Raw genomic sequence first — 15,469 nt, forward strand, 5'->3', positions numbered from 1 at the left:
AAACCTTCCTCGTGAATCAATCTAATCGTAGGTGAAAACCGCATGAAAATTAGTTCAGTAGTTTTTGAGTTTAACGCAAATATAGAACACAATATATAGAAATATAGAGCCTGTGTGGCGACGGGTTAAGAATTTCACCACTCCCTTTCTTCCCGTGAGTGTCGTAGAAGGCGACTATGGGATATGGGTTAAATTGTGCCGTAGGCGAGAGGCTGGCAACCTGTCACTGCAATGTCACAGTTTCGTTTTCTTTCAACCCCTTATTTGCCAAGAGTGGCACTGAAGCTCTAGTAGTTTCATGTGTTCTGCCTACCCCTTTATGGGATACAGGCGTGATTGTATGTATATATGTATGTATAGAAACAAAGACACAGATAGGCGCGGCGGACTTTGTTTAATATGGAGTAGATAATATGAATAATGATAGTAAATGTATGATAGGAAATGGTCATGTTTTGAGCTTTCAGACTCAAGAAATGAAAACAATAGGTACGATTTATAAAAACGTGAACTGATTGGACTAGGTTATCAGGAGGGTATACAGCGTTTGGAGTCCATACGGGCGATTATCTTAATAACGATTAGTATCGGACCTAAGGAGCCTACACATTTTTTTTTTAATTGATGAGATATTTTTTTCCTACATAATAATTCAGCACGCAATGTATCATGTCCACATCAATTAGCGTAACTACCTAAACGTCATTACGACATGACGTTTATGTGAAATTAAGTTGGACGGCGTACATGGCTGCTTAGGTAGATTTAAAAAAAATATTACTCATAATTAACACTTTTTAACAAAATGATTATCATATACGATTCGTATGAACAGATACTATAACTGTATACATTATTCGCCCGTATGGAATCCACACGCTGTATTAATTAAATACTTATTTTGCGATGCATGGCGTTTATAAATAAATGATCTTAAGTAGATTAAACTGCCCTTATAGCGATGGTTCTCGGAGGGTTTTAGATAATCTCATTTATCCTTCCTGATTCGTTGGCGAACAATAGCCTATCTTATCCGCTCTGTGTTCAGAAACGGAAAATCAATACCAATTCAATGGGAGGCCTGATTTCAACTCGCAAATTAATGTAATTTGAATAGAATTATAAGTCACGGGACTTTAAAATAAACCGGAAATTGTCAGTCTAGCTGTGATCTGTGATAATTATGTGATGATGCGGCAATATAATTTCAACCCTTAAACTCAATCGTCAATCAGCGGAGGTATGAGTAATCATAATAAATTAAGGGGATTGTCACTTTTTTAATTTTTTTTTAACAGGTGCAAAAAATCAAATTGACAATCATTATTGCCAGACCATTTCCGCCGGCCGCACCGTAACGCTTGCCAGACGCTTTTATCAAAAAATAATAACATTATTTATTAAACTAGACGGGGATATATATCGTTATTACCTTTTTGATTTTTGTCGAGCTCCCGATATTTTGACGCAGTTGCATGCATCATGATCACGGAAACCTTTTTTCAAAAACCAAAAAGGTAATCACGGTCTATACCTATACCGGTCAATATAAGTCTAATGAAAATAACCGTGAATCATTCAAAACTTTTCACATTATTTATTTTTCAGTAGAGATGGTGTTTTTTTTACGCACTAGTGCGAGAAGTGGTTCATTATATGCTAGGTCGAAACTTCGGAGGTCCATCTGTACTGAAAAACGTCGTACGATACACGTGCAAAAAGGAAATTCGTAACTTGTGTCGATTTAAAACACTCCCTTCGGTCGTGTTTTAATTTATCGCCACTCGTTTCGAACTTCCTTTTTTACGCACTTGTATCGTAATGTACTATTTAACTATACTTTGGTAACTAGCATGAAACGTTTTAAAGATAAGCAGTCAAAGCAATCGGATGAGCCTAACGACATAATGTTACGCTATGAGCAATGACGTTCCAGGGTAAACTTTGTATTGTGAACGATCGTTTCTATAAGCAGGGGCGGCTCACTCCGCGATCCTTTCGCCGCGCTACAAGTACATGCCGGCGGCCGCGAGTTCGCGGCCCATTCAGTGGCGACGACCTTCGCGCGGCGCAATAGAATTCAATGTCGTCTGCACGCGTGCGGTCCGTTTGTTAATGTAGGTAAGAATTTAGAAAGGCGGCGTTTTGTGAACATCAAAGGAGTGAGCCTTCTGTACTTGTACTATTATATATTCTGTGCTATAAGTGAGTTGATTGTCTCTTACTAGTCATATTGTATTTGGTAGAAATATATTCTCGAAAGTGACTAACCCCATATAGTCTAGTGTCCTCATTTATAATTTATGAATTTAAAGGCGGACTGAAATGTCTGGGGTATATCTAATTTTAGCGATAATATTTAATGTTCTAATGAACAGAAACGACGGACAATATTGATAACTCGATGTGTAATTTGATTCTTCTTGTGATGATTTTTATTTGAGGCTATTGCCAGTCAGTCAATAAGTATCTCAGTGTCAAGAAACTCTTGGTGATCGGTCAATGGCCTAAAGATTTGAACATAAACTAGAACGTTCCTTTGCTAATCCGCGAATTAATAAAGCAAAGGAACGTTCTAGTTTATGATTAACATGGATTTCCGCAAAGTAACGCCTGATTCCATCGATTATTTAAAAATTTGAAATAAATACGAAAAAGTTTCAACTGTCTGCACTAAATTTAGTCCATGTACTTACTTATCAGTATTCTAAGTGATTTATCTGGCAACTGTACTGTACCGTCTTCTGACATAATATTATTTAAATACAGTCAACCAATTGATAATTGGATCTCTTAGGCCACTCTACATTCTACAACCATGTCAAAATGACAAGCAGTAACGCCGTGTCTTGCGTGGGCGACGGTCGCGCGACCGTCGCCGTCGCGTCTCATACTTCCATATCGATAAGGTTTGATTTCGTATGCGTCGCATCGCCGTCGCGCGACCATCGCGCGACCGTCGCCCTAGTAATGTAGAAATTGCAGAACATTCCCAAAAAGCGGAAACATTCTTGAGAATGTTCGCAGAACATTCCCGCAACATGCAATTTATTATTTAAACAAGAGAATATACTTGAAATAATGTTTAAATGGGCATAATATAAAACTATATGTTATTACAGGTATAATATTGTCTATTACAGTTAGCTATTTTGTTGATAAGTGATAAGTTACCTAAATTCTCACTATAAGTTGCTTAAATTCTCACTATACTTCAGGGAACATTTCGACTTTCAGACTTCACAGTTTTAGTCCTGACTTTTTTAAATTAGGTACCGAACTATTATTTCTTGATGCCTGTTTTTGGTCATGCCAATATATGTATATACAAAAAAAAACAAACAAAATAAAAACAAAAAGATCGCTGTCAGGATCGATCCTGAGAACATCGGCATACGAAGCCAGCGCACTGCCACGGGACTACGTATTGACTTACTGAGTTCGACGAAATTATGGTATAAACTACGAAGTTACTAAGTATTCTGATAAATTCTCGTTCTCGAGAACATTCTCAGAAGTTACCGAAAATTCTCATGAGGAATGTTCTGCAACTTTGGAAACTTCTCGACCGTGCATTGCTACGTCGCCCACGCAAGCCACGGCGTAACAGGTTTCTTACAATTTGATTTATAACGTGACATGACGTAGTTAGTGGCCTGGAGTTCCAATTGTTTGACTGTACACACCATACGATAAATAAATAATAAAAATCTTAGCAATAACAAACTTTATAAAAATACTAGTGGCTTTGTGAGCAGTAGACCCTTGGAACATGCTTAAACAACGTTAATCGAGATAAACCGTAGATCTACGCTTTGTACGGTCAATAAAATGATTACTGGGTGCGTAGCCGAATGGCACAAACGCTCACGAAACGAAACGCTCGTAGAAATTTATCTCTATCGTTCTTGCGTATTGGCGCAACAGAGCCAGACTACCTTTTGCGGCGTTTCGTTTTCGTTTCGCATCGCAGAAATGCCATTCGGCTACGGCACCTGGCATCTGCTTCAATATTCTAGCTCCCGTCACCTAATGACAGTAGTAGTAGTATGACGGCAACGTGCAACGTCGGCAACATACTAGGAGATCTCTATTGTCCCGGACTGTAAGTTCACATTTTTGACACATTTGTTTTGAAGTATGTCGCGATGTGGCTAAGACGTATCGTTTGCCAACTCTAACGATTAATTTCGAATTGGTTGAATCGATTAGGCCCTATGTACATACAAGGAGGCGCTTAAACAAATATACGATTTCTATCAAGTTACTGAAATGTCATTTCAATCGAAATTACAGACTGTCACAGCACTAGTTTAAAAATAAAAATGAATGATAAATGACATGATAAGTAAATCCTGCGTGATAAATTAATATCGTAAAATACTCACTTACGAAGATCCGCAAAAATGTAACATGTGCTAGATTATGTTTAAAGCAAGCGAAACATTGTTTTTAAGTACTTGATTTTTTTAAATATTATTACAGGATTTTATTTAAAAGGTTGTGCGAGTTTGCGTATTGTGGACGCTGTCATGTGTCAAAAAGAGGTTCTTAGAAATCTGAGACAATAGCTACCAAAATGTACAGTGAGCTGCGAAATTTCATGGAGAAATAATGAATGAATTCATTGATAAATTCGTCATGCACTTTTGCAGCTTACTGTACAATGCGTCATCTTAAATATAAACATATATTAAGTATAAGAAGATCATTCCATCCCATAAAATAAAATACGACCGCCTAAGAACGCGCATACTCTACACCACACATAGATGACGCCACAAAAAAATGTCTTGTAGCTTTCGATTATACTTGTAGATGGCGTTAAGTGTCACTTTTGACATAGATTTATGGCTCAAAAGTGACACTTAACGCCAATTTACAAATAGTCGATGGCAATGAGGCATTTTTTGTGGCGACATCTATGGGTGGTATGCGCGTTCTTAGGCGGTCGCATTTTAATGTATGGGATAGTATGATTTCCTTATATTTAATCTAGCTGATAGAATGATAGAAACATTAGCTTCCTTATGCCATGAGCATTGTGTATTTATAATATTTCAATTTATTTCTACAATATTGAATAAAGGGCGCCGGCGAGAGACAGCAATGCGCTCCGATATTGACACGAATGCGACATAAACACTGCGACGCTCCAGATCCGGAGAAAAGCTTACACACACCACTTCTCACAGGCTTTATTTCTATTGTGACAAAGCAAAAGAGACCTAGCATCTGGCCCTTTACAGTAAGTTCTTTGTGAACACTACTAGCGCTGTTGACAGATCATTGTGTGCCAAGTGCAAACAATCGAGTTATATTAACTTGAAATTACTGTACTCAGCTTAGTTCAGTAGATAATATGCTACATTATTAAACGTTAATAAGCGCTAAGAGACTTCAATATGTTATGATACATATTAATTAGTTGCCAGAGGGCTGATGAAAATTATAATTGTTGTCTATTGTTATCGTAATTTTAATTATGTAAAATAAGCAGCTTTGAAATGTATTTTTTTTGGCGATGATTATATATTAATTAAAGCTATCCTCACAGAGATTCCAAAAACAGTATGACATCAAAATCATCATCTAATCTAAGGTTAGCTGGAAGAGATCCCTTATAGGGATAAGTTCGCCTTTGTACCTCTGTTCCTGTAAACTGTATATGAATCTGTTGTACACAATAAACTGATTACTACTACTACTACTACTACTACATTACAAACATGATTTTCTGTTGTGTGGATGACTCTCCTGACAAAAGATACCCCTTAAGTCTTAGTATATTCAATACCTAATAGCTAAGGGTTTTGCAATGAACTTTATTCGGCTTGTTTGGCTTGCCAAAACTGACATTTTGTGTCGAATAAATTCCATCACTTGTCAAAATTGGATATTTCTTATTCACAATCAAAACTACCTACTTATTATTATAAATGGTACAGAAGTAATAAAACAAAGTTGATTATTGTTTGATAACTTGATAGAATCAACACGCGATAGTTTCATTTTAAAATAATGTGACTTTGACAGTTATATAAAATCTCTATTCTGACGTGACGTTAGTGCTTTGTGTCTTTGAGGGCAAAGACAAAGTTTTCTTGTGTTACAGTGACGTCACTCGGCAGTAATTTCATAATACGTGCTTTGTTGTAGTTCTTTACGATGTCATTTGTTTAGTCAGGCGTAACTTCCTTGCAGCCGGCGTATTATGCTTCCAATTTTATCAATTATCTACACAGAACTTAATTTAGATAGAAGAAACAAATTCATATATTTGTATAGGGGCCGAGCGTGTCAAATTTTGTACTGAAGTTGATTCTTGCCTGTAATTTTAAATATGTCTCAGGCTCTTGATTGTTCATAATTTTTGTGTTGTTGCAATTGAATATCACGTAACGAGGCATTTTTTATGTTTTGGTGACTCACATTTATTTAGTTAAAACAAGAATACAATATGTACAAAAATTACACTTCCAACCTTAAAATAAAACAGTACTTAACACTACTCCCATGCGAAAATTCATCCGCAACGCAGGCTTCGTCATGTGGCCACAAATCCAAATCAACAACATGCTTCGTCAAACAAACCAATGATGATATCCGCAACAGGCTTCGTCACACATAAAATAATAACTTTAAGCTAAATGAAACCGTCCCGAATCGTACCCGTTTCGTTTCGTTTGTTTTGGTTGACTTCAACTTACAAAACTTGACGCCCGAAAGCTGCAAGCTGCTGCGAGTAAAGACGGACAACTCAGTGGATTTCACTGAGTTCATTTGACACGCTAAGTATAGATATGTTTGCTTGATCTATGGTATATATGACATCTGTGGTTATCTATGTGGATAATGTATCCGTCAGGCTTTGGCAAGTATGTCAGTGTGAGAGTGACAGATGTCTTAATATCCTCGGAGATAAGTGATAAAATTGGAAGCATAATACGCAGGCAGCCGGCCTACCATGCTTCCAATTTTATCACTTATCCACGTGGATAAGACATCTGTCACTCTCACACTGACATACTTACTAAAGCGTGACAGACGTATTATCCACGTGGATAAGTGATAAAATTGGAAGCATAATACGCAGGCAGGATATGAAATTTTGTTTTTAAACCTTGTGTAATACTAATAAATTATACTAAACCTCTACCAAAGGAAATCGAGTATTTGTAGAAAATTACTGTCAAAGTAAAATGTGTTGACAACAGTGCATAGACTGTCATTTCTCGACTTGAGACTAAAATATTTGAACAACAGTTTTAAAAATTTGACTTATATCATTTATTACACTCAGTTCAACCTTACTTGTCCAATCATGTAAACAAACACTGCTGGAAAACATTATCTCACTTTTCTCTGGAATTGCACATTAACCATCACTTAACATGTTATTATGCACTTAAATAAACTCACAAAGTATTGAAATCAATCAAAAAACCACAGAAAAATATCATTTCTAAAACGATTGTCATCACAAACGGATGACATCAAAAACTCCTGACATTACGAAGTCTAGATTGTCTATGAGTCGTAATATTGGGACGACAACTTATCGTTAGGAACGATCGATATTAATCATCGATCATATTTGATGTTTCGTTTGTTTACATGATAGGACAAGTAAAGATGAACCGACTGTAGATCAAATCCGCAACGCAGGCTTCGTCAACTGAATACAAAATCCGTTATTAGCTACAAGCTTCGTCAAAAACTGTACTGTAGATACTATGATGAATGATGATGATGATGTTGTTGTTGTTCTGTGTCTGCCAACTAGCTGGCGATAACTGGATGCGGATAATGGACCGACAAGCGTGGAGGAATGGAGAGGAGGCCTATGTCCGAAGACGGGCGCTTTAGAGGCTGCTATAGATAAATAGATAGATGATAAATGTTAAAGCTATCTGGTACCAACCAGAGGTGTATCGCCATCTGAATTTTATTCTTGATGTTTTTGAGGTCGTTTTATTCCAAGACTTTATTTGGCTTGTACTATTACTAGACTATGACTTAGATGTACTTATGTCTTTTCCTCTACTAAATTGTTTAGACTCCACAAGTAAAAAATATAAGATATTATTAAGAGTTTTAAATGATTCACGGTTAGTTTCATAAGACTTATATTGACCGGGATATCGAGCGCTGTCTACGCAACTTTGCCATCCACCCGCCGTCTTCAGTTTCCCGTGATCATGATCCATGCCAATGCGTCGAAATATCGAGACCTCAATAAAAATCAAAAAGGTAATCACGGTTTATACCCCGGTCAATATAAGTCTTATAAAGATATTATAAACAATATTTATTTATAATAGCGAAATTATTTATGAAAATTATGAACGTTTCGCATTAAATGGCTCAGTAAAAGGGCGTTTGAAGAACATTGTGGCTAAGTTATACTCGAGTTTTGAAGTTAAATTGCGGGCAAGAGCTGAATGAATACACTTCATAACATTAATGTTAAAGTCTTTAAAGAGTTTTTATTCTAGCTACCGAGTGAATCCATAAGTACAGATATTTTAAGTGGGAAAATGTGTGTCTGTTTGTTTGTCCGTCTTTCACGGCAAAATAGAACGACGATTTGACGTGATTTTTTGAGTGGAGATAATTAAAGAAATGGAAAAAGTGACATAGGCTAATTTTTGTATCTTTGTAACTTCCCCACTTCCCTAAAATGAGGGGTGGTTCCCTAAAGTTAGTATGCATCATTTCGCTATTTTCGCATTTAGAGCGAGCAAAGCCGCAGGGAAAAGCTAGTTTTGTTATATAGAGAACTAGTTTTACTTGTTGCAAAATTAAGTTTCCTCCTGTGGGTGTCATGTATGTATGAAAAATGTGCTTATTGTGACAGGAAATTACATGGTACCTACAAGGAAATTGCAAAAAAAAACTCGAGTTTTCGACAGTTAATATGCGTGCTCTCAGACTTAATAGTACGCAACACAGTACACCCGCTTTTCGTGGCAGCTTCCGATATGCTGTCACGATACGTTGGAACAACTTACCGCCCCCGATCAAAAACTGTAATGCTTTGTTCGTTCTTCATCCTGTTTCATCGTTAGTACAGTTTTAGTTTAAATTTAGTTTTTGTTTGCCCTGAAAACTAGAGCCGCGTGGTATTTTAAAATATTTACATTTTCTATTGTTTCAGTTTCATCTACTGGTACCGCGGCGACCAGGTGGTAAACTACGCTCAGCGCGGAGGCATCAGCGTAGAAACGGAGCAGCGTACGCGTACCAGCCGGTTGCTTATAGCACGAGCGTCGCCGCATGATTCGGGCAACTATACTTGTGCTCCGAGTAGCTCTGGTTAGTATCTTGGTACTAAGTCAACTCCATGTGGAGACAGAGCAATCGCTGCTTATCGCGCGCCTGCCAATAATCACTCGCTAACTTCATTTTTCTGCTCCAAGTAGCTCTGGTAAGTATCTTGGTACTAGTTGAACTACATTTGTACCGTGGGATGAAGCAACGTAGGTACTCATACCTGTGCCTGTCGGTTCTACATAGCGCAGGCCTCGCCGCAAAACTCGAGGAACTAAACGCGTTCAAGTAGTTCTGGTTAGTACCTTTGTCACTAAGATAACAAACCCATTTGTCTACCGAGTTACATAACACTTACTAATAGAGACAGTAGCACTTCTTATTCCTCTCTTTAAATCCTGTTACCCTCTGCTTGGGTGTAAGGCTCGAATCATATTCCTCCATCGACTAGTTACAACCTAGGGTGAACACTGAACAGGCATCTTCTGAGCCAACTCACTCCATTGTAATAGGCCACGTCTTTGTGTTTGGCTAGTCTATGTCCAAGAGTAAGCCCAAAAAAATAAAAAAATCTTGGGTAGTTTGAGTAACCTTCTCCATGCCTATCTCTAAAATACCCTGAGAAAGTAGCACTAGAAAAACAAATTCTATTTGAAACTATAATTAGGAACTACCTGCTTCTGTAAATTTTTAGTTACAAAAATCTAACCTGTTGAGATTTATTTTCCAAATATTCAAATGATGTACCAGGTCAGCAGCAATGCGTGATAGATTCTTGCTGCCAGTTACAATAAATAAAACCCGTGACTTCATTGGCGTGGAAACATTCATTGCGCCAAATACCTATAAATATTTGCCATCATATTTTCGGATCAACGCATATTTTACTCGTGTTTGGGGTGACTGAACAGTCAATACGTTTTGCATTGTACTCGTTACAATAGTTTATTCACATATCTATGGATGCGGTCCGACTATATAACCAACGATTTTAAATCAGTAAAGAGCAGCATGATTGTACTTATATTGTCTATTATTTTTAGCCGGTAGGAGGTTTTCAGGATTTGATAGGTTCATTTAAATTAATTTGAAAAAATATGTTGTGTTTATTATTTTATTCACTTTGAATTACTAATATATCTAAAAGCCCTAAGCTTTACATTGTTTACAATGCTATATGCCTTAGTTGAAAGCAAGTTGAAAGTAATATTATTTTTCATGGTTATCCAAAAGGTCAAATTTAATATCCACGTCAAAATGGTAATAATATAATAACCTTTTAAGGTCATTTACATGTTTTTTGCCTCGATACGCAAAAGTTACGATGAATAAAGTCGACTTTGTAATTGGATTGTATTTACCAGCGCTACTTGGGCTACAAAAATTAGGCGTTATCAAATAAAAAGATAGATACCTACTTATAGACTTTATTGTCATTAAGATGATTTTCTTGAGGTACGTTTTAGTTGGAAATATTAAAATGATTCAACGCATAGAATAAGAATAATTTTACAATTGGTAAATATTACAGCATATGTAAAATCTAGAAATTAAATCATTACCTATTACAAATAAAATAAAGCGATGTTTGACTTTACGGAAGAGTGTTATTATTATTTTATTAGTTCACAATACTACAGTGAATTTCAGAAATTGAAAAACCCCTGTAAACTACTGCATTAAAGTTATTCCAAATTGTATTGCTCAGGTATATTTCTTTATGAATCGTTTAATAGCATAAGTGAGCAAGGTTGATTTCAGTCACTGCTTATAAGCACTTCTGCCTCCTAAAATGGGAATATTATAAAATAAAACATTCGATGTAATACATTTATAAACGTACGTGTTTGAGAGTTCATGTATTTAAACAGCCTAGCTAGTGATATTATACAACTTTTATTTTGAAGCCTGTCTATGATCGTTAAAAAGTTACGGCCACAAAACTGAAAATAAAATTTTCCAAACCTCCCCCGATAGCCGTTCCAAATGTTCCGATACGTTGAAAAAGTGTTGATTCAATATTTTTCAAAGCGTCGACATCGAAAACTACCGAATGTTCAGGACATCCATTAATTTTGCATATAAATCAGGAGCTGCGGTTAGCTCACACAGGGCGGATTCACAAATTGCTCCAATAATACTGCATTTGTAGACATCATCGGCATGCTGGCATAAATCGGCTAACTAAATTACACCAAATGAATCACTGGACTATGTAGCTAGAATCAAAAACGTGATAAGTGCCCTTATAACATTTATTCTCTTACGTCGTTTGTCATTCCGTGAAGCTGAACAATAAATATCAAGTATAATCGTCAGATTATTGTTTGTAATAAGTGAGAAAGGCAATTCTCATTTTCATTTATTAAATGTACGTACCTATTTATTAACAGGCCAATAATTTTGTTGTTTAATCATGGCAACAGAACTTATACGGCGTAGGTAGTACTTTAGGAGACTAAGTCGAAACTTTGAACAAATGTACAATATACGTATAATTATGTGGTTGTCTATTGTTTGCCCGACAGTCATTTAACATAATATTCATTTGCCCGAATCTAACTTGCCTGAATTTCATTTGCCCGAATGATTTGTTTACCATAAAAATCATATGACATACTCGTTGTTTATCCGAATATTACCTTCCATAATCATACAATGCCATACTATTTGTTAGCCATTATTATTAAGTGCAATAATATGGTTTCATAGAATATTCAAACGCCATAAGCAATTATTGCCATATTAATTGTTGCCCATATTATTACCTAACCTAACCTACTTTCTGATAGCAGTTTCATTTTCCAGGGGTCACAGTTCTAACCTAACCTAACCTACTTTTCCAGCAGTTTCATTCTCCAGGGGGTCACAGTTCTAACCTAACCTAACCTACTTTCTGATAGCAGTTTCATTTTCCAGGGGTCGCAGTTCTAACCTAACCTAACCTACTGTCTGATAGTATTTTCATTTTCCGGGGGGTCACAGTTCTAACCTAACCTACTTTTCAAGCAGTTTCCTTTTCCAGAGGTTCACAGTTCTAACCTAACCTAACCTACTTTCTGATAGCAGTTTCATTTTCCAGGGGGTCACACTGCTAACCTAACCTAACCTACTTTCTGATAGCAGTTTCATTCTCTAGTCCTTCTAGTACCTATTATAGTAGTTTTCGATTCTGCCAAAGCACATTATGGAAATTGACATTTCTGGACGCTAATTTGTATGACAAATGATGGTATGGAATGTGGTGATTACGGATTTCGATGATTCTGACAAATGACATTATGGAAACTGACTTTATGGGAAACAAAGTTTCTGGCACTAGATTAATATAGTAAACAATGATTATGGCATAAGATGTTATGAGAAACAATATTATGATTGTTGAATAGGATGGCAAATAAAATTATGGCAAATGAAATTCTGGCAAATGGGGGTATCCCACGTATATGTACATATATGGCCCGTGTGGTGAGGGGTAAGAATTTCACCACCCCTTTCTTCCCGTGGGTGTCGTAGAAGGCGAATATGGGATATGGGTTAAATTGTGGCATAGGCGAGAGGCTCGCAACCTGTCACTGCAATGTCACAGTTTCGTTTTCTTTCAACCCCTTATTTGCCAAGAGTGGCACTGTAACTTTAGCAGTTTCATGTGCGCTGCCTACCTCTTTATGGGAAACAGGCGTGAGTGTTTGTATGTACTTAATTTTTGTCATGTTGACTAGAGGATTTAAATGTTTTGAAACATGAACACCAGAACAAATAACTAATTTGTTCGTTTAGAGCTATAAATACTACTGTTGTTCTAACACAAGGAATATTTTAATATACTAAGAATGTAAAGGTAACTAACTAAACGGTTGGTTTAAATTGAAGTAATATTTAAACAACTAACTAACTGTTTATTCTCATTGAGTATTGTATTTTAGGTACCTATTGTTACTCTTATATTGTTATTCTTCCCATCTCCATAGTTACTTACCCTTACACATCACATCTGTTATCTTATATCCTGTCAGATTCAGATTCAGATATATTTATTGATAAATGTACATCTCATTTACATGTCAAAAATAAGTTATTATAATTAAATTAAAATGAAAATAACAACAATATTACAATTAGAAATAAAATACAGTTATAAATACATTACATTTTTGTATCAACATTGTGATTATTATTTTTACTTAATAACATGGTTCCAGAGTGTTAGGGTCAATGATCTTCCTGTAGAAACTCGTTTATACCTACCTACCTACCTGTGCCTGTACCTGTGTGTGTACCTGTGGTGCTATATTTTGAATATCTTTTGAAAATAGAACAAAGGTAAAATAGGGTATTTTAGTATGTTGTCAATACCTCGCAGGCGTAACATTATTTCGAAATTAACAAGTACTTTGAACGTCTGAACCCTAAACTTGAGTTTGTTAAGGGCTTAGAATGCTAGTTTATAAACTAAAGCTTATAAGTTTATAACAACTATAACTAGTTTAAGTCAAGAGGTCTCAATTGGAAGTGTTATTCTTTTCAAATAAGTTAAAAGTACTAAAATTGTTTGACGCTTTATTGCCCAATAAATTCAGTCTTTGTTGACATTGTCTTAATATTGAAAGTAGCATCCACCATTGGTACACCGCCGAGCACAGGGTACGAAGCCGAATGGCACAAACGCTCACGAAACGAAACGCTCGTAGATATCTATCTCTATGGCGCGACAGAGCCAGACTACCTTATTTGGTATTATCGCCATGCTAACAACTTAACATTGTCAACCAACGATCGATAGTTTGCGGGGTGAATCACACTTGGCAACTTTTACTAGATTGATCGCAAAATTGCAAAAAAAGGTGCTGCTAGTAATTTTATTTGGTAATTTTATGGTTAAGTGCTTAAGTGGAACTGGGCTGGACATGTCTGCCGCATGCACCCTGAATGGTGGGCCAAAATGGTTACCGAGTGGGACCCACGGAACACCGTGGAGGGTGCAGGCCGGGGTTCAGGCAGACCGAAAAAGAGATGGCGGGACGACTTGAACGCATTTTATCCAAGTTGGCAAAATTACGCACATGACAGGGTTGAGTGGAAGAAGCGAGGGGAGGCCTTTGCCCAGCAGTGAGACACTACAGTAGGCTAATAAAAAAAAAATGGTTTGCTCTCATGATAAAATAAACTCTATGTGACGTATATACGAGTACATTTGATAATTAAATAAATAGCCCTTAATTAAAGAAATATGATCATAGGTCTGCATGCCTCCCTTTTTCTCCAACGTGAAGAAAAAGACGACATGTTGCCTATGATTATCATCATAATCCTCCTTGCGTAATCCCGGCATTTGCCACGGCTCATGGGAGCCTGGGCTCCGCTTTGACAACGAATCCCAAGATTTGGCGTAGGCACTAGTTTTTACGAAAGCGACTGCCATCCGACCTTCCAACCCGAAAGGTAACTAGGCCTTATTAAAATTAGTCCGGTTTCCTCACGATGTTTTCGTTCACCGAAAAGCGACTGGCAAATATCAAACGACATTTCGCACATAAGTCAGAAAAACTCATTGGTACGAGCCGGGTTCGAACCCGCGACCTCCGGATCGAAAGTCACACGCTCTTACCGCTAGGCCACCAGCGCTTTTTTGTTGCCTATGATCACATTTCTATAATAAACATAATAATTATGATAGTGGACTATCGGCCTTAGTTTAAGAGGCCTTATTCCTAAAGACGAGCGTTTTTTGCAAAATAGAACCTTTTTCATTCAAAATTATAAAGAAACTATAAATGATTATTAAAAAAATGATAATGTTCCTAAAAGTACATATCTTAAGCTAGAAAGTCAATTGGTACTACTTTAAAATATGTCTTTTTATACTTCCGAAAAATCAGTTTTTTCGGAAGACGTTTTCAAATTTCGTAGTGGAATAGCTCGTTTAGAATCGTGATTGTGCTGTTAAAAATGTTATTTGGGGTAATAAATGATCACAATCCTATTTGTTATATCCTGTACGAGTTAGCTAATACTTTGACATTTTAAGATTTACTTGAAATGGTGGATAAATAACCTTCCGTATCCTCCCCATTTTTTCGATAAAAAGAGGTTTACATTATGTATTTTTCCTGCGATTCCTGCATTTTTTGTAACTCTTAAATAATATTATCCTAAACTAGAACTTCTTATTGACCTATAAAAAAAAAATCATACA

The 15,469-nt window shown here is 36.5% G+C and overlaps 1 protein-coding gene across 1 annotated transcript in view; it reads left to right on the top strand.

The window, feature by feature from the left end:
• The window catches only part of LOC125233863 (hemicentin-2-like), an 89,774-nt gene that overhangs the window by 69,649 nt on the left and 4,656 nt on the right, over positions 1-15,469 (top strand). The window contains exon 5 of the mRNA XM_048140005.1: positions 9,161-9,318. Coding sequence (XP_047995962.1) covers positions 9,161-9,318 — 158 coding nt within the window. The remainder of the gene's footprint in view (positions 1-9,160; positions 9,319-15,469) is intronic.

The sequence above is a fragment of the Leguminivora glycinivorella genome, chromosome 15, assembly GCF_023078275.1.
Source record: "Leguminivora glycinivorella isolate SPB_JAAS2020 chromosome 15, LegGlyc_1.1, whole genome shotgun sequence".
Taxonomy (NCBI): domain Eukaryota; kingdom Metazoa; phylum Arthropoda; class Insecta; order Lepidoptera; family Tortricidae; genus Leguminivora; species Leguminivora glycinivorella.